The sequence below is a fragment of the Cibotium barometz genome, chromosome 16 (genome assembly GCF_041138505.1).
Source record: "Cibotium barometz isolate CiBa-2024 chromosome 16, ASM4113850v1, whole genome shotgun sequence".
Classification (NCBI taxonomy): domain Eukaryota; kingdom Viridiplantae; phylum Streptophyta; class Polypodiopsida; order Cyatheales; family Cibotiaceae; genus Cibotium; species Cibotium barometz.
This window is the reverse complement of record NC_141061.1, coordinates 42,578,414-42,598,848: the sequence shown is the minus strand read 5'-3', so window position 1 is coordinate 42,598,848 and position 20,435 is coordinate 42,578,414. Positions and strand designations below refer to the sequence as shown.

The 20,435-nt window shown below is 39.0% G+C and overlaps 1 protein-coding gene across 1 annotated transcript; it reads left to right on the top strand.

Moving 5' to 3' along the window:
* The first annotated feature begins 2,510 nt into the window (after positions 1-2,510).
* Positions 2,511-4,062, top strand: LOC147630669 (uncharacterized). Its single transcript, XM_086810837.1, has 4 exons — positions 2,511-2,685; positions 2,818-3,309; positions 3,392-3,782; positions 3,881-4,062. The coding sequence occupies exons 1-4, from the start codon at positions 2,647-2,649 to the stop codon at positions 4,060-4,062; spliced, it is 1,104 nt and encodes a 367-aa protein (XP_086666963.1). The 5' UTR covers positions 2,511-2,646.
* Positions 4,063-20,435: the final 16,373 nt, after the last annotated feature.

The window sequence follows — 20,435 nt, the reverse complement described above, 5'->3', positions numbered from 1 at the left end:
GTGTATGTGACAGAGAGAGGGCATGTGCATGTGCATGTGCATGTGCATGTGTGTGTGTGTGAGAGAGAGAGAGAGAGAGATGGTTGTAGAGAGGGAATAGTTCTTTTCTGGAACCTTGGTTGACCGCAGCAATGCGTGGGTGCAATACTAGTAAGTAGTAAAAGTGATTGTTGGTTACTACTAAGCCACCGCAGCCTGCTTCATCTACTCAAATTCAAATCCATGCCAGCGCTACCGATCGATGAGATGCACAATACCTTGTAAAAACAGTCCATCATAAGACTACTAGATTTAAATTACCATATGAAGAAGCCAGACCCATCTGCAAGAGAAGGCGGCTGGAAGAAGTACGAAGAGCATTCCCAAACTAGCCGTTGACGAATCGCTTGTCACAAACATGGGGCAGCTGGTTCTGCAAACGTATGGAAGGTGGTGGAAGGATGCAGCAGGACAGTCGCCCATGATGAATATCAACCTCCTTCACTTTAAAATCGAATGAATCAGTGAATTAAAAAGCATGTAAGCCTTGAGAGAAGCAGTTTCCGAGCATGGGCTACAACTAGTCGTCTAGATCGGAGAAGCGAGACACAGAGAGAGAGAGAGAGAGAGAGAGAGAGAGAGAGAGAGCGCGCGCGCACTCAGAGCAGCCATGGTGAGTCCTCGGGACTATTTGATAGGAAACTTGAAAAACGATATTCATTACTAGTGTGACCCGGGTACCTTCGAATGAGAGAAAGAGTCAGTCGTCATGATGAGCCACACTCGAAGATTGCAATCTCCCTTGACCAGAGCCACCAACGAGCGAGCGCCAAACCAAACAATTTTTCTTGGTAATTGGAAAGTGCACCAGTCCCGACCTCGCGGCGCGAGCCCGCAAGCTTCTGTCAAGCCCTCAGCTTTATCTTACACGGGGTCTAAGGCATGGGATCAAGGGCGCCCACCAAAAGACAACCCCGTCGCTTGATTTCGTCCGTTGATCCTGGAAAAATTAATCTCGGGATAAAAATTAATCTCGGATCCCGAGATTAATTTTTAAGTTTTGAATATCGGGTTGAAAAGGCGGCGAAAGGGTACACACAATCATTAAAGGCTGAGCATTCAGAAAAGATTTCATTCTCTTAAAGAATATTTGGTGGAATTTAATGCCAAGACCTATGGAGTAAATGCCACGAACTACCAAACTAATCTCGGGATCCCATAATCTCGGGATCCCGAGATTAATTTTTACAGGAAAAAGTTTCCTATTGCGCTTTTCTTTTTTTCTCCTTCATTCTTCTTCATGTTTGTTGTAGGGTTCTTACAAGAAGCTAAGAGGCCCATTATGGTGGTATATCTACATACTCATAAGGTACTTCACTAAATAGCATTCGTTGTTCTGTTTACATAAATGCAACAATGGATTATGTATTTGAAGAGGAGAGTAGTGATGACAACACTTCAAATGAATCTAGTGAGGATTTTAGTGATGAAGAGCTTGGGTTAAATGACACCCTAAACGAACATGAGAGTGTGTCAAATGATGAGGGTCCTCATAATGACACCCACCATGGGCATGACTCTTATCAAAAAAATTGGGTCGATCCACTTGCACATGTATCTCAAACTTATTTATATTTTAATAGAAGTACGTATGAATTAATGATAAGAGCATTACAGCATGATGTTTCCCTATCATTAGAAGATCTCAAGGTTTGTAGTCCATTGCTTGATTTGAAAAAGTGGCGAAGATTGAAAGATGCGGTGGTCCTTAGAACTAAGGAAGACAATAGTCATTGTCTTTGTCTAAAAGACACGCCTAATCTGAGGATCTCATGTATTGAGGATTGGGAGAGTATTGTTGTTGGAGCACATCAAAGTGAAAGTGATAGTGCTCACCGCAGTCTCAGTGATACAATAGACAAAATCAAGTCAACATGGTACATTGGTATTCAAAAGCATGGAATTCCCCAATCCTACATTAAAGAGTTTATCAATGCATGCGGATGTAAACGCCCTAAATGTAATACCGTTCCACAATCTCAGGATCTTTCAAAAGTAATAAGCACTACTAAATTTAAGGTACAGGAGCAGTTAAAGAGTATAATGATTGAGTACAATGCTAGATTAATAATGGTGAGATCAACAAAGACATATGGTTCTTCTAAGACCATGGTAGACTACATTTGTCATAGAGGAGGCAAGCCAAGAAGAAGTGGAAAGCAAAAGCGCCTGCGAACATCCAAGAAATGTGGTTGCACATTCAAAGTGCAAGTGGAGTATATAGAAGGGATGGAAGATGTTCATTTATTTGTATATCCATCACATAACGGTCACACACCGGGCACAAGAAGTGATTTATATCACCTTCCAGTTCATCCATCAGTGATTGAGTGCTGCATTCAAGATTTGTTTGATGTGGGAAGCTCTAGACATGTTTCTCAAATATCATTATCTAAACAGCGACTCCATATGGAAAAGGCTTCTCTTTTGGATTGCAAAATCTATAGGTTTTTCACGATTCCTCAAGAAATTGCCATGTTGTCATATCAAGTCCGTCACCAAGGTACTATCTTCTCCCTACAGTTTACAACCTTTGTCATAATGTTTTTGGATATTCTCTAAATTGAATACATTGCAGCTAATGTGTCAACTGATGATTGGACATCAATGTTCATGGAGGCTTTGGCTCTACAGCAACAAAATAAGGTACCACTAACTATTATTATATTTAAATCCAATATAGTCATTGATACCGAAAGTATTATTATATTTTTAAAATCCAATATAGTCATTGATACCGAAACTATCATCAAGTTCGCTTCGTTTCTAAATGTGTAGGTGGTTTACTGTCAACCATATAATCCCCATGCAGAGAAGATCAAAGAAAGGCCTTTCATACTTATCATTCAAGATGATTGGATGTTACAAATGGCTATTCGATTTTCTCACAATAATGCATGGGCAATTGATAGTACTTTCAAAACCAACATTTATGGATTGCCTTTATTTGCTGCAGTAATACCAAATCAACTTGGTGTTGGCATGCCAATATGGTTTATGATGTGTTCATGTGATCCAGGGTCTCATCATGAGGTCATTGCTCTAGAGATGACACTAAAAATAATTATGCAAAGGATGGGTAGTGTAAGGCCTAGTGCTTTGGTTATTGATAAATGCCAACAAGAACTTGAGGCTATAACCCAAGCTGTAAATGAAGATCCTCACTCTTGGATTCTCGATGATAATGGGATTCCAAGACAAATTGCATGTCATGTGCTACTTTGTTGGTTTCATGCAAAGAAGGCATGGGTGGAGAATCTACTTCCACAAGTATGCAAGCACAACTTTCGTCGCTCTTCTTTGGAGTTTGTTGAAGTAATACTTACTTATCCTAACCCATTTTGATATCCAGGTCCCAAAAGAGAAGCGAAATGAAATTTATTCTTTGATGTCTAATTTAATGCAATGTGCTACCATAGAAGATTTTGAGGGACGCTACCAAGATCTCCTGCGAAGGTATTCATCTCATCCTAATGTGCTTCGATATGTCACAAATGGTTGGTGCGGACCTAATTGCATGTGGAAAACACGGTGGCCAAAATTTGGACGAATGTTCAACTATGGCAATGTTGATACAACAAATTTGATTGAAAGATTATGGCAATATATCAAATACACTCTTCTAGAAGCTCGTATTAATCGATCAATTGTCGAGCTACTACATGCGCTCATCGGTGATTCAAAGACTGGCAACCGCATGGGTGGAACATTAACAAGGTTCTTTAGGCAAAAGCAAGAAATAGGTGAGTCGTTGATATCGAAGTCCCATCTATTTAGTCAAAAGCATGGAGTTGAATGTTATGATTTACATACATTAAGCCATTTCTTATTTATTATGCAGCTGACTCAGGTCGATTTTCAACCCGTGGCTCCTCAAAAAGACATACCTCAAGATTGCATGCCGGAGAGCAATTATTACAGAGATTCAAGGACAATCCATCATGTGTCGAGTTCGTTTTGATAGATTTCCTCGCATATGGTGTCCACATTGCTGCACCAAAACACTATTGGTGGATCCTATAGCTATCTTCTCATGCCATACCTGCCATGCATTACTACCTTTGTCTAGGAGACATGTTAGTGAAGGAGCAGAGAAGTGTCTTCTTGGAAAATCTATTCAAGTATGTAATGATAATGATAGTTTTATGGGTATCATTTCTTCATGTCAGTATGGGTCTTCCAAAGATGAAGAGAGAATATTCATATTAAGTTCTAATGTTGCACAATTGCAACAAATCAGGGCATCTCAATTTAGAATCATACTCATGTACACTGGACATGTACCTCAAATTTTGGATTTCATCTAAACATATATTTGACTTGATCTCAATTTTAAAGTTATATGTGCATCTTTTGTCTCTCTACTAATTTCAATTCTATTACAAAGGTTACAAGTTTAATTCATCGTTGGTTAGGGTACTTTGCTTGCATAGGTCTTGTTTAATTATGATTATGACCTCTCTACAACTGGTTTTGGTTTAGGGTCTATAAGTATTAAACAAGACCTGGTTTTGATGACTGTTCTCTGGAAAACTTAATCTCGGGATCCCGAGATTAATTGTTCCAGAGAATAGCCATGAGCATTATAGTGGTTCTGGAAAAATTAATCTCGGGATCCCGAGATTAATTTTTCCAGAGAATAGCCTTAAACAACATTAAGACTCTGGAAAAATTAATCTCGGAATCCCGAGATTAATTTTTCCAGAGAATAGCCTTGAACAACATTTAGGCTCTGAATAATGTGTAAAGACAAACCACCATCCTTTATTAATACCAATATAAGCTTCTGGGTATTGCTTCTCTTCTTCTTCTTCTTCTTCTTTTTCTTCTTCTTTTTTCCAAGGAAATGGCTGATTCTAGATTAAGAATTCAGAGAAAAGTTACCTAAGATAAAGAGCTTCCACTAGCAAAGTGTCCTTGGAGATTACAATCTCTGTTAACCCCTCATTAGATCCTGGCTTGCATTGCATAGCCCGTCATCCTGCCTGATCATTTCTCTCATGTGTTTCTGAGCAATCCTGACTTCCAAGTCCTTTGGATGAAGCTTTCACATGCATGTATCAAATGAACTTTCAGCCAGATTTGCTAAGTAGAAGTATTGTTAAAATTAAAGTATAGTATGTTTAACCACAACACCCAAAGCATTTCAATCCTCAATATAGTCCACAATTCCATAGAACAACCAATGCTTTCACCCAATATCAGGTTTTTCCATCCTAATAATAACAGTCCATTCCAGGACTTGATACAGGTTGCAAGAGAGTCAAAACATTGTTTTGCTTGAGGGCAGTGGATGAAGATATGCAGGTCATCCTCAATCTCTTGGCACTTGTGACACTTCCCATCCTCAATCTCTTGGCACTTGTGACACTTCCCATGTTCAATATGGCTGCTTTCTGTTGGGTCCAGATGGCTCTGTACATTAAGAGCCAAGCTAGGCATGCCTTCTTAGGTTCTACATATTTGATCCACAACTTGTCAAAGAGGAGGTACCAATGTGTTCTATCCCACAGCACTCCCCATCTCTTGTTAAGTTTGCAATGTACAGGGGGGCCCTATTCTTGGTTGGGATGGGCAAGAGGCAAGGTTGTGTGCTCCATTGAAAGGCTTTAGGGTGGGGCAGATCTCTGATAGAAAGAAGCCAATGATCACTGTGGGACCATACCCTAATCCTATCACCAATGAGCTCTAATTTAGCATTTGAAGCATTGTGCAATCTTATCAGCTCTACCCTAGATAGCCATGTGTTGCCAGCCTTATCCCACAGATCCCACCAGCTGCAGATACCCCTCTTATGCAGCCTCAGGGCATCCCCAACCTTGGTATAATCCATTAGGGGAAAGGGGAGCATGGGCCACCAAATAGAATCTCTGCCATGTAGTCCCCAAGTGTTACTAGGTTTTACTGACAGGATTAGGCCCCCCTTCAGTGTATTCCAGGTTGACCAAAGGGATTTGACTAAGGGGCTACCAGCAGAAGCAGCAGGTGTGATATGGTACTTGCTCACCATGATAGTGAGAGGCAAAAGGTTTTTCCATTTATGGTGGTCTTTAAGTTTAAACTGGTTTGTGTTCCTATTGATCAACCATGCCCAATCTTCTGTTGGGTTGAGGAAACTTCTTAGGATCGACTTGGTACCATGTCTATTAGCCAAGTTTATAACATCAAGGATACCTAGACCCCCTTTCCCAGCTCCCAATGCAGCACCAGTCCCATTTGACCTTAGGTATTTTCTTTACCCAAGGATCCCCCCCCCCCCCAAAAGTTCCTGCAAAGCTTGATGAATTTGTTTAAGGCTTCATCTAGAGTTCTCCAGTAGCTCAGGAGGTAGATGATAGAGAGGATTATGAAGTGGTTAACAACCATTTTCCTACCTACAAGATTGAGTTACCTTCTTTTTCCACCTATTGAGTTTGCTTTCTATTTTGTTAACAACCCATTGCCATCTCTGTTTCAGAGTGACTTTGAAGCCCATGGGAATATCAAGAAGCCTGGAAGATGCTACTTCTTTTTTTGAAAGCTAGTGACAAAATTGAATTGAAGCTCTCTAAGCTCTCTACTCTTGAAGTCGCTTCTGTGGGATGTGTCTGCCTCTATAGTTCACAAAGCAGAAAGTAGCAACTTCCCATGGCTAGCCTACGGGACATGAGTAAGAGGCATGTCCCAATGCCCACCATTCAGTAGTTCAATAGCTTAGAGCTACGTAAATTATTTAGTTGAGGTTGCATGAAATAGCTTTTTTGTAGGTGGGATGACGGATATCCAAAATCAAGAGGGACATAAGTTCTCGGTCCCCTATAAGCTCTCAAAGTGACAGCCATAGTCGAGTGTTCGAGAAACATTTTTGTGTAAACCTGACATAAATCCTTCTCACCATGGGCTGAAGAGGAAAATGCAATTTTGATGAACAATGTTCTTCATAGTTTCATCCAATTACTACTATTTTTGACAAATTGGACTAGGCATTTTGTCTCATCTTGTGAAGATGAGACGATGTTTTCAAAAGTTGATCAAGCTCCAAGATAAAGCGAGCCCGAGGCAAACCCATCAAGTTCCCTAAACCCTGCATAGGTTATATATTATAATATTTAATACTCTTTTTCAATACTATTAGACAGTATACTAGGCATGCTCTTATTTCTCTTATAGCTTGTTTTTTTTTAAAATAGAGTGTGATGGAAGCTTATCTTTGAGTTTAAGCTTGATGAGGCTCAAGTTCTTAAGCATAACAAAAAGACTAAGACTGAGTACTTCACTTAAAGAGTAGAACTTTAGATTATTCCCAAAGAAATATGGAAGTACCTAGGTGTGTAATAAACAATGGAAATTTAAGAGATAAGATTATTGTTGCAAGTGCTAGAGGAGAGCCATGGTACTCTCAAATGGATATTATCACAAATTGAAATTCTATTTATTATTATTGATCTTTTCAAAATAGAGGAGAGGGTTAAAAAACTTCTTCAAGGTAGGTTGATTCTCAACGATTTAAACTTTTGTGTGACTAGTGGTCTTATATTGATTCCTTAGAACCAACTAAACTTCTACATTAATAAACACATGCTAAATTAACGTCATAATAAAATCATTAGTTGTTCTTTTTTATCTACTCTTAAGTTGATGATTCTACAAGTAAGACCTTGTCATTACCCTAATAATGAATTGCCATTACTATTGATGAATCACCCTAATAATGAATTGCCATTACTATGTTGAGCCATGGTTTCTGAGAAATTGTTAAAAAGATGGTGGAAATTAACACTTTGTTTGTACTTCAATTGTACGGTCATTTTGACACATTTCCTCCTCAATCTTAAGCACTTCACTTTTCTTAATGAAATATCTTTGCAAGGGAGGATGGTTGTACTTTTGAAGTAGATAGTTTTCAACAACATTAACATTGATGATCTACTATTTGAAATAGCATATATTTTAGGATAGTGCTTGCAATTTTATGTGATATAGTATCAATAACTATTATATCCCAAATCTTGTATCAATGAGAGTCTATCTCCATCTATTCATTGCTTCAAAAATCTTTATGTTTTTTTTTTGTGTGTTTTGGAGAAAACCCCTAGTAGAATGCATATCCAAAAACTCACAAGTTCAGGGGTGCATTGTGCACCTATACTATTGTTCTCATTTTCAACTCCTTCCCAAGAAGTATAAGTTTCCATTATGGGAAACACTCCTCTTTATCTTTGTGTGTATATGAGAAAAATTATTGGAAATGGCCCAAGGAGTATCCACTTTTGCATTTGAAAATTACTCTGCATGCCTGAAAAAGAATTTATTTAGAATAGATATGCTATTTCTTTCTCTTGGAATTGTCGAGAGTCGACTTTCTTGAGAATTTCCTCCTTCACCCTGTGTCTTTTATTTTCTAATGCTAGCTTGGGATACTCCCCGTATTTTTTTATACTTTTGATCTTGTAGTATGAAATTCCTTGGGTTGCTTCTTGTTGAAAAAATATACCGATATCTCCATTACTGACATTAGGGCATATGGCCATTATGGTTCTAAAGCCTTAGGCCAATTCCATACCATATAACATGGTCCATTTAGCTTCACAAGAAGAAAGGCACCTATTGTAGTGGAGAAATATCTTCCTTGCATCCAAATCTAGGCAAATATGAGGATCTTGTAGTGCTCAAATCTAGGAAAGTTAGGGTTGAGATCAACCTAATCAGTTGTACTCGAGCCTATATAAAGGCACACATCTAATGAAAGAGTGCATAACACATTCTCCACTTTGCTTATTTTCGTTATGATGAGTTAATGCTTAATCATGTTTTGAGTAAGCCTCATCTCATTAGATTCCTAATCATGTTTTAATTATATCTTTAACCATTTGGTTTAATCCACCATGAGAGCTAACATGGTATCGCCGGAGCATAGGCTACCCTTTTCTTAATATTGTGCTAATCTTAGCACTACTGTTCTCTTTTGTCCTTTTTTAGCTTTTTCTTCATCTTCACCCTAACCGACTGTCCATGGAGGCTTAATTTCTCCTTCACCAAAATCTATGGCTCCTCTTGAACCCTCTTCCCAGCAAGCTCAGAGAGCCGCATAAGTGGGAAACTTCAATATGACAACAAAATCACTTCACAGTAGTCGAGAACTCATAATCAACAGTCGTCTTCAAAATTGGGGGTTTTTGTAATGTTTGGCTCAATCTAGCAAAAAAGTCTAATTCAAGCTAGCCTCGAGGGTTTCTTAGTTGTATGATAAAGATGCATGTGGGGTTCGATTTGTGCATCACAACTCGCATCAACTAGTCCACAGCTCTGTACATCACATATAGGAACTTCTTGGGCTAACAAATAATAAGGCTTGATTAATGTGGCTAAATTCATGTTTGTGAGTTTTAATCTCTTCTAGATTCACTGATAATAAATCTCTGTTTTGAAGAATTTTGCATGAATGCTTAAGGAGAGGGCCGCATTGGAGCTCATTTTTCTCCCCAAAAATAGTGAGCTACTCACTAATCCTCACCTAATGATGTTTTAATATCTTTTTATTTAGATAATCACCAAAGTTTTAAAATGCCATGTTCCTATGGATCTTCCAATTCCAAACCTAAGAAGAAAATCAAGAAAGTAAAGAAGTCTAGAACTAAACCATACTTTTATGATCATGCAAAGTTTGTAAATCATAAATTCTTGCCAATAGCATCATGCACTTGTATGGTGAAGGGTTTTTTTAAAAACTACTCTTCAAATTTTTTGTGAGGGTTTAGACACTACCCTTGGGCTTGCAAAGCCAAGTGGTAAGACCTACCCAAGAAAATGGCTAGCTCAATAAACATGACAAACTTGAAGGCTATAGCTTGCATACTTAACAAACCAAAATTAATTTTACTCTAATGAGGAAAGGTTTATGGTGGTGTTGCAAATAGGAAGGAAAAGATGCCTACCACTAGGGATGACAAGCCCTAATAGATTAGAAAGAAAAAAAATCACTAGCCATCATTGCTTTAGGACTTAGTGATACCTACATCCATCACATAGATGGAAAGTATTAATCTCATGAGGCATGGAATACACTTGACACTTTGTTTGGGGCACAACGAAAGAATTCTAAAATTAACCTCTTAATCAAGTGTTTTGAGCTTAAATTGAATGCGAGAGTCACTTCCGACTCATCTCAATTACATGAAAAGTATTCTCACCAAGCTTGCAAGGATCAAAAAGACCATTGAAGAAGATGTGATCATAGCAGTGATTTTGAAGAGCTTAGGAGGAGTTTGGAAACAATTGCTATCATGCTCACAAACTTGCCCCCAACACTAAAATTAATGGATGTGGAAGCATCCCTTCTTGAAGAAGACAATAAGGGCAAGAAAGGGAAAGGTAACATGAAAGGGGATTTCTTTAACAAAAAGGAGGCTTCAAGAATTTTGGTTCAAAAGCGCCCTTCAAAGGTTCAAATAAAAAAAAGGATTTTCTTAAGAAGTCTTTCAACTTCTATGAAAAACTAGGACATAAAGAGAGAAGGACTGTTTCTTTAGAAACAAAGCTCAAAAGGCACTTCTTATAGGTAAAGATAACTTAAGTGGAGAAGAAGTAGAAGAGAAAGTAGGAGGGACCTCAGTGCCTTGAGGCTAGCTACATCAGTGATAGTTGGGACTTCTAGGCCAACTAGAACTAGCCCTACCTATTAGTCATTCCTTCATTTTATGTAAGTTGTAATCATAACTAGAGTCTATCATATGCCAGCATAATTGGCATTGTAAACAACCTTGAATAAGACCTATGGGCACTAGAATGGTCATCATAACCATCATTGTAATAAATAGTAACTAGGGCTAGAATTGATATCATCATTGCCATGGATATTTTGTTAAGGGAGGGTGTTGAAATAATACACCAAAATCTCCCTTAGTGACATTGGGGCATAAAGGCATTATGGTTCTAAGGTCTTAGGCCAATTATATACTACATAATTTATGGTCCATTCAACTTCACAAATCCATAAGAAGAAAGACGTCTATTGGGGGAATGTCTTCCTACACCCAAATCTAGGCAAATAGGAGGATCTTGGTGGTACTCAACTCTAGGGAAGTTTAGGGTTGAGATTAACACTTAATCTTAGTCCTCATTAGTTATACTCCAGCCTATATAAAGGAACACATCTGATGAAAGAGTACACAATACATTATCCACTCTTCTTATTGTCATTATGATGCCCTAATGCTTAATCATGTTTTGATTAGCCCTCATCTCATCATTAATCACGTTTTAATTAATTATGCTTTCAATATGTATTTGACCATTTGGTTTCATCCACCATGAAAGCTAACACTTTTATATGAAAGCCATGATATGCTTTCAATATGTATTTGACCATTTGGTTTCATCCACCATGAAAGCTAACACTTTTATATGCTTCTATGATACTTTTGAATTTCATTATGCACTGCAACACAATGGAGGTGTTAAGGCTACCGCTTATATATACTTCTATGATACTTTCAAAGTTCATTATACACTGCAGCACAATGGAGGTGTTAAGGCTAAGAGATAGCTTTGAGGGAACCACTCACCTCTACCTACTTCAGCGTGTCGTGGGGATCTTTTTGATGGCTAAGCTTGTAACCCTTGATGTCTCCAAGCTCAACACTATCATGGGTAGCTTACCATTCACCTTGTCCCGCTTTGTCACACCATCATGTTGCGCACTACTCCCTTATCTCACCTCAAATCACTCACACACACATTAGCATGCATTAGAGAGAAGATTAGAGAGAGGTTTAGCAAGGGGGAAATCTCAATTGCATAATGGGAGAGTATACTTGCATTATGAGAGACATTGCCTTATATACACGACTAAGTGTTCACATGCACCCATAACTTCTTTTTGGCCTATTTCTTATAGGTTGCTTCATCTCATAATACATTGATATATTACAACACTAGGGAGCACATCCTAGCTCAGTACCACACGCTCTAGGAAATGCCATTAGTTATCCATTGCACCTTTATGGGCACCCATCCATTGCACCTTTATGGGCGCCCATCCAAGTTTGAGATTTGGACACCATTGCTTCATGGCTTGTTTATACATGAGTTTGGTATATCCATCCTTGACATTTGATGTAGATTACTCATGCTTTGGCATTATACAATTGGTTGTGGCAACCTTGTTACCTACATATAATGGGTTAACATCCCCCCTTTCCTCATGTCGAATCGCATCCTCATGATCGGATTGAAGACTTTATTGAGGGATAGATGTATGCTTGGTGATGATAACTAAATGTTTCATATCTTTGATTCTCCAAAGGGATGAAGAAGCTAGTTAATAAATGAAAATGTTAATAGCAGATGGGATCCTAATTGGACTGGGGGGGCATTGCGTGTGATTGCCTTATTTTTTTCTTTTCTTCTCTTTTTTGTTGTTGGCAATCACATGCAAGGTTACAATATTTAGGTTAGTAGGGATTCTATGGCTATTAGCAATGGAAGATGAGAGTTAGAGGTGTGGAGGAGCATTGAAAAGCAAGCCCTATGAGCACATGTTTTTAGTCCAATGTATCCCTTTGTAGACTCTCGTATGATTTTGCAGCAGTGACCAAACCTGCTTTACTTCCCATGCGCTATTGACTTGTGTAAAGTCCCTGCCCTAGTTGGGACAAGGGGATCCTTTTGATTAAATTGCTTAACTCCATTAACTTGGTCCGACCCATTGATTAGGGTCGAGGTGTCCAGACAGATGCTTGACGACATGGAGCAGCAAATGCAGTCAATTTGCAAAGATATAAAAGTTGCCTAGGATAGAGAGAAGCAGTATGCGGATAAGAAGAGGACAGACAGAGAATTCGAAGAAGCAGATATGGTCTTCATTCGAGTACGCCCCAAAAGAAGTTCTCTATCTCTTGGGAAGTACAAGAAGTATCCCCCAGATATTGTGGGCCATATCTGATTACAAAGAAAGTAGGTGACTTAGCCTACGAGCTTCTTTTGCCTCCTCATCTCAAAGTACATAATGTATTTCATGTCAATCTTCTTAAAAAGTATGTACCAAGCCCGAATCATGTGCTTGATGAGATGAAATCTTAACTTCTTCAACCCAAGGGCAGATGGAACTCCAACCTGAAGAAATCCTTGATGTTCGAGAAAAGGTTCTCAGGAACAGAATTATAAGAGAATTATTGGTCAAATGGAAGTTCTATCCTTTTGAAGATGCCACCTGGGAGAAAGAAGCCGAACTGTTGTGGGATTACTCCCAGTTTGCGAGATGAGGACATCTCGCATTTTTCAAGTGGGAGAGAATGTAAGATTCCTTCCCAGACTTTCAAGATGTCTAGCATCTTCCCCTGTAATCAAATCCCTCTTTAGAAATATAAAAGATCTTGTTTCTACACGAAAGAGAAAATATTCTAGAGAGAGGTTATTCAGATTTTGAATATTTTTGGATGAAAAAATATCTCTTCCTATTAAAATAAGTTCCCCTAAAACAAAAGTTCAAAAAAATTTTCAGAAGGTGCATTAGAAATCAAGTATAATCTGTTTAAGAGGCCTTATCCTAGGGATCCACATTTTTTGAAAATTTTAAATTAAGGTTTTGAGGGGCCAATCAGATTCATCCAAATGTGTGGAGAAGATAAATAGAATAAATAAAGAAAATCCCACTAAAAATTGAGTAAATACTCACATAAGATGAAGAGTGGACTAAGGACCAAAGGAAATACTAAAAAAATGGATTTTTGACACGTCACAATGGGAATTCCCCCCTCATGAAGGAGGCACCTATTTCACATGTGTGGTGGAGTTTTAAACTATCAAAAATTGAGATATTTCATCTCTCCTCTTTCCTAATTCAAGTCTAGTTCCAAAAAGTAAGCTAAACTGACCTAAAAATGGTCAAAAATTGACCAAACTGATCTGTAAAATTCTAGAATCAGTTTACTTGGTTAGAAGCTCACTTTTTCCTATAAAGAGAAGCCTCCCCCTTTGTTGAAGCTTAATAGTGTTTTATGCACTATTACTCTACTCCTCCCAAGAGCCAAGAACTGTGAATTTCTTAATAGTTCACTAGTTTTTGACCATTCCCTCTTCTAAAGATTTGGTGGCCACTCTTGTTGCAAACAAGAGTAGATCTCTCAAACCATCAAGCCCAAGGAAAGCTCCAAAATTCATGTAAGTTAGAAATCTTATATTTTTCTTTATTCTTTTAATAGTTTTCTAATTTTTGTTTTGTTTGAAATGATAAATGGATGCTATGCCTTGTTGGAAAGGCTTTGCCCCTCTCTCATTCTTAAAATCAGCCCTTCTCTATCCTAGTTAAGTAATCTAATTGTTGGAATTAAACTTTTTATATTATTCTCTTTTAAAAGTGAAATTTTATTAGTCTAGAATGCTTTTTAACCAATCGGGGTTAATTTTTAAGTAGATTAAAGTAGGAAAAATTAAAAAACGGTCACCATACAAAGGAGGTTATGGTAAAATTTTCTAAAATTTTGTGAAATAAGTTTCATCTTTTATTATTCTAAAAGAATAATCCCTGCCAGGACACCTAAGGAGGATCCTGGAGGGTTCTTACCAGGCGATGCATGGGCTCGCGGTGCTTTGGACACTTATGCGTATGTCATGGAAGATGTATATATGAACGATGATGACGAGAAAATTATTGTAATCTATTATTTTACTGGATCTCGTTGCTGACCCGCTGGTCTCAACGGAGAGTCGAGAGTGATACTGTTTTGTGAGAATCAAGGATTGAATGGAAATTTTGAGTTATGACATTTGTAACCAGTAATTTTTTGTCAACGGATTGTTTTTTAAATTAAAATTTAAAGAGAAGTGTATGAGTATTTGTATTCTAAAGCAAAAGTTAAGAAAGGCTTTCAATTATGGGTGGGTGAGTACTTGTCTGGTTCTACTATTCTAGTGGTTGGGCGGTGGCTAACCCATGGGCCGGATGGGGTAGGCTGGAATTAGTAGAGTTTTAATAACAAAATTGATTAATAGGATTATGCTTAGAACTCGAGTAGTTAATTAAAAGCCTGAAGACTTCTCAAATGAATAGATCAACGGCTGTGCGTGATTCAATTAAGAAAAAAGCGTTGATCCCTTCAAGTTAAGTCTTTAATAGTTTCCCTTCTATCTGGTTTATTCAGATAAAGGTTAGTTCAGTATCTTGACCTTGTTAGAAAAATTCGTTTAAGAAAATATAAATGGTGGAATCGTCCCCGTTTTTTGGGCGTGGGAAATTTCCCCAGTTTCGATTTTTGGAATGACCACCAGCTTAGTCTCATGCCCGGATATCCGAGGGCGAGGCCCCGAGTGAGAAACCGTGCCCCCCCACGCAAGAGGAAGTTACTTCGGCTGCTACCATCCGGGAATCCGTTGCACAGAAGGGGCAGTGGGATCTCACAAGGCACCTCTTCATTGCCCTCCACTCTCATTCATCAACGACTAAACACCCCTCCCCCCACCCTCCCCCCACCCTTGGAAGAAGGCAAAATTCTACCACCTCTCCCATTCAAGCGCGAGAAAGTCGATCAACCCACTCAACTAGCGGGTCTCTCTCAATAGAATGGAATTCGAGTAGGCCATCCAAAATCCTCCTTGGTCGACAACTCCAAGTGGCGCCTCTCACACGCATTATGGATCGCATGGAAATCCATGTCCTGTGTTCGTACATCGAGGGGAAGCATCACACTTGGCAGCGAGAACACATCCCAACAGCGACGAGGAGGCTACCATCGGCCACCCACCGATGTTCGCCCCATCAGTTTTGATCTCATGGGTGAGCAGACGCGGCCTAGAGGCACCCCTTTTTACTAAATCCATTCATTTGGGAGACCTATTACACAAGGCTCCGTGCCCCCCTCACATAAACCCAAAGCCTCTGCTGATCAAAAGATGGTGGGCCTAGTAGAATCTCTTCCATGAGGAGAAGCAAAAGAACCCAAAGTTGCAATTCAACTTTCTGTGGTTCACTCCTCCGATGCCCCAGCAATCCTACACAGAAAAGACCATGATCAGGCGCTTCCACGAGTTCATCTGCAGATATGATCAGGTCCTAGACCTAGCCATGATAGCAATAATTAGATTCTTCAACTTGATCATCACATTGCTAGATGCATTCCCTGATTGGGACCATTACCCCATGAAGGCACATAAGGATTGGCCTTCGACATCATCACAACAAAGGGCCGATGCTCAAGCAAATTTTTGGCTACTACAAGCACATCATGTGGATGCTTGCCTACTGCCTTCAAACATTTGAGGACATGATTGAGACTACATTCTTAAAAAGATATTGAGTCTTCCATTGAGCACCCCCTACTCCTACCTCGCACCGTGACTTTATCCACACCTATTTAATCTACTATCGCTAGATCCAGCCAGCTCCAAGGACGGACCTGAATTAGGGAGAGGGTATGTTAACTACTCTGGTTAAAATTACTTTTCAAGCGTGGCTAAGCTCATTGTGTAACTTATCTCTATAACTGTGTAAAGCGCTTAATGATAAAAGAGGCATGGGGGGATGACTAAGCTTACGGCTTATGTAATGACGGTCATAGGATAGAGTTGTACATAGAGCTAGGAAGACTAGTTTTGGGCCCCCAATTGTAAATGGGCAGTGGGCCATTGTAAACTAAGAGCTCTTGTATATAAGACATTTTATGAAATATGAAAAGGGACCAATCCCATTAGTATCATTTGAGTTTTACCTCTCTCTCTCTCTCTCTCTCTTATTATGAGCTTGTGGATGCATGATTGCTTGTGGTTTGCTTGCATGCTTGATTGTTGTGGTGTATGCTTGTAGGGATGGTGATGATCTAGCTTCTCCTGTCCTCTCCTCTCCCCTCTCTTTTCTCTCTATCAAGGTCCCTCTTGCATGCATGTGGCATGGAGTGAAAATTGAGCTTCCCATAGCTCCCTTCTTCTTGCTCTCTACCTAGCTCTTGAATCTCCACTTGGGTGACACAAGTGGAGGTGGAGTGAGCTCCTAGTCGCTTCACAATCAAGGAGTTAACCCTCATTAGGATTGGCTAAGTGCTCATCTCCAAACTCAACCCTTACATGTTGTTTCTCTTCTTCTCTTCCTCTCTCTTGTGTGCAAGCTAGTATGTTAGGATTTACAACATCTTTGACTGATCTTTTTAAGAAGGATTGCAAAATAGTGTGGTTACCAATCCATCAGGCCAGCTTTGATCAGCTCAAACCTATCCTTACTTCAACTCTAGTCCTAAAACTTCGCGATTTCACCATGGAATTTGAGGTGGTTTACTAATGTCAATAGCCAAGCAGTTGGTGGTGTCTTAGCCCAAGAAGGAAGATCAGAGGCTTATACTTCTTGCAAGTTAAAGAAATATGAGGCCAAATATGCCACCCATGATTTGGAACTCTTATCAATTGTTCGTTATCTCAAGTTATGGAGACATTACCTCTTGAGGCACAAGTTCCAGCTTGTAATGATCACGAGAGTCTAAAGTGGATCTTCACCTAGCCTAACCTCAATATGAGGCAGAGAAGATGGGATGAGATCCTACAAAAATATTACTTCAACATCAAATTATTCCCTAGGAAGGATAATGTGGTAGTAGATGCACTTAGCCACACAAATATTCCTTGAGTTTAATTTTTATGCCAAATGACCCCATACTAGTCAAGGTGAAAGAAGTCTCATTTCATGATCTTGACTACCAAAGGATGGTGAACCTAGTCGAAGAAGGGGAAACCTTAGAGAAGGAGACAAATCTAATCCACCCATGATGGGTGCCTCTACTTCAATCATCACAGGCTATGTATTCCTAAGGAACCTTCCCTAAAGAGGCTAATCCTCCATAAATCTTATGATAGCCCCACCATCGTAGGGCACCTATGCTATGCAAAGACTTTGAATGCTCTAAGGAGGATCTATCATTGTGCAGGATTAAAAAATGATGTCCTACAATACTTGAAGCAGTGTCTCTCATGTTAAAGGATCAAAGCTAAAAGAGTTAAGATGCCTGGAAAGCTTCAACCCTTTGATATTCCTCAAAATAAGTGGCAATACATTATTATGGATTTTTCACAAGTCTCCCCAATGTACAAGGAGGATATGATTCCATTTTTATAGTGGTGGATTTACTCACCAAAGGATTTCATCTTATGCCAACAAAAGAAAACCTTCAAAGCTTCTGATGTTTCCCATTATTCATCAAGGAGGCCTTCAAGCTTCATGGTTCGAGACTCCTACTTCACTTCAAAATTGTGGAAGTCCTTATTTTAGGCCTTGGGTATGCAACTTTGCTTCAGTACAACTTACCATTCAGAGACTAATGGCCATACTGAGAGAGTCAACCAAGTAATTGAAGAAATTCTTAGAGCATATGGGCAGGATCCAAGAAGATGGATTTAATACCTTTCTCTAGTAGAATTTTCCTATAATACATCTTATCATTAGAGCATAGGGATGTCACCATTTAAGGCACTCTATGGGCAGGAATGCTTGTCTCCTCTAAATTTCTCTAATCCAACTTCAAGAGTTGAAGCCTCTAGAAAAATGCTTGAGGAGATGGAAGATTAGACCAAGGCTATCCAAAAAGATATTAAAGTTGCTCAAGATCAGCAGAAACATTTCGCCGATACAAGGAGATCTGAAAGGATCTTCAAGCAAGGAGACAGAGTTCTTCTATGGGTGCGACCCAAGAGTAGGTCTCTATCACTTGGGAAATATAAGAAACTCAGCCCAAGATATTGTGGTTCCTATACGGTCATCAAGTATTTAGGCAGAAGTGCCTATACGATCATCAAGTATTTGGGCAGAAGTGCCTATAAGTTACAGCTCTCAGCCCATGTTAAGGTCCACAATGTATTTCATGTAAGCTTGTTGAAGCCTTATGTACCCAATCTTGATCATATTCTTGATGAACGAGCAAGTTGTAATCCCAACTCAATGAGTCCTTGAGTTGCAGCTTAGTAGAATCATAGATTCTAGAGAAAGGCAGCTCCGTGAATCAAACCCTTATAAAACATCTAGTGCAATGGAAAGACTACGCTGAAGAGGACGCAACTTGGAAAGATGAAGCAACACTCTTGAGAGATTATCCCAAATTCATGACAAGATCAAGACATATCAATTTCTTTAAGGGGCGAAGGATGTAACATGCCCATCTTCAATAATAATATATGTTCAATTAATAAATTAAATTATGGTCCTTTTATAGTGTAAAAATTGTCATTTTAACAATTGAGCTATTTCTACTTGGAATCTTAAAATTTCGAGTCCAAATTTAAAATTTGTATATGATTTTACCCTAATATAAGATTTTACAGCACTCAAAACGGACACCTGAATAAGCCTCTACATAAAGTTTTAGTTAAATTAAGTAAACTTTTGACCTTAATCAATACCCAATTGATGAGAACCGATTGTAGCCCTGCGACTAGAAAAACACCCGGGATAATTTCACTGAAAAAAAATCGACAATTATCGGTCATGTCGTCACATATATCAAGGTCGACACCCCAAAAAAGGAGTCCCGCTCCAAAGATGCCTCCTTGGAAAGCGTGCATCAAAGGACCTTAGCCCCTAGACCATATACATACTAGGACCGTTAACCCATTCCTAGGGTTAACAAGAGCTACTGCCACTATCTTACATCAAGGAGTCAAGGTAAATATACCAAAAGGTCATACATTCAAGATATGAAGCAATGGTGACCAAATCTACAACTTAGACGGGCGCTCGTAATGGTGTGATAGAGTATTTATGGCGATTTCTACTTCAAGAGTGTGTGTTAGTAAGTTAGGATAATGTCCTAATAAACTACTAGCCTTCTCATTTACTAACTACCCTTTCTTATTCCTTCTGATGAAGGAACAATGACCATTGAACATCACTCAACATTAAAGCCATCTACAAGCTTATTAATTCTCCCCACACAAAGATCTTCAACGTGATCATGGATGCCACCAAGAAGGGGGGAATGTTAACCCATTCCTAGGGTTAACAAGAGCTAGCACCATTATCTTACATCAAGGAGTCAATGTAGATACACCAAAAGGTCATATATTAAAGATATGAAGCAATGGTGTCCAAATCTACAACTTAGACAGGTGCCCATAATGGTGTGATGCAGTATTCATAGCGATTCCCACTTCAAGAGCATGTGTTAGTAAGTCAGGATAAAGTCCTAATAAGTGATGTACTTCATGGATATATTATGAGAGTAGTCATTGTAATAGCATTAAGTCTCTTATGAGCCTAAAGTGCCCGACTGGCCATAGTTTAAATGAGTGTGAACACTTATGGCCATGTATATAAGTGAATATCTTTCATAATACAAGGATACTCTCCCATCATGCAATAGAGTCCCTAATCTCTCTCCCTAATGCATGCTAGTGAGTGTGAGTGAGTGAAGTGAGGTGAGAGGAGGGACAAGTACCCAAAGTGCAAC

What these genes read in the sequence shown, in the direction of transcription:
- LOC147630669 (XM_086810837.1), top strand. Translation starts at nt 2,647, where the DNA reads ATGTTCATGGAGGCTTTGGCTCTACAGCAACAAAATAAG. An exon ending in CTCTACAGCAACAAAATAAG is followed by an intron (nt 2,686 to 2,817) that starts GTACCACTAACT and finishes CTAAATGTGTAG; the next exon opens with GTGGTTTACTGTCAACCATA. An exon ending in TGGAGAATCTACTTCCACAA is followed by an intron (nt 3,310 to 3,391) that starts GTATGCAAGCAC and finishes TTTGATATCCAG; the next exon opens with GTCCCAAAAGAGAAGCGAAA.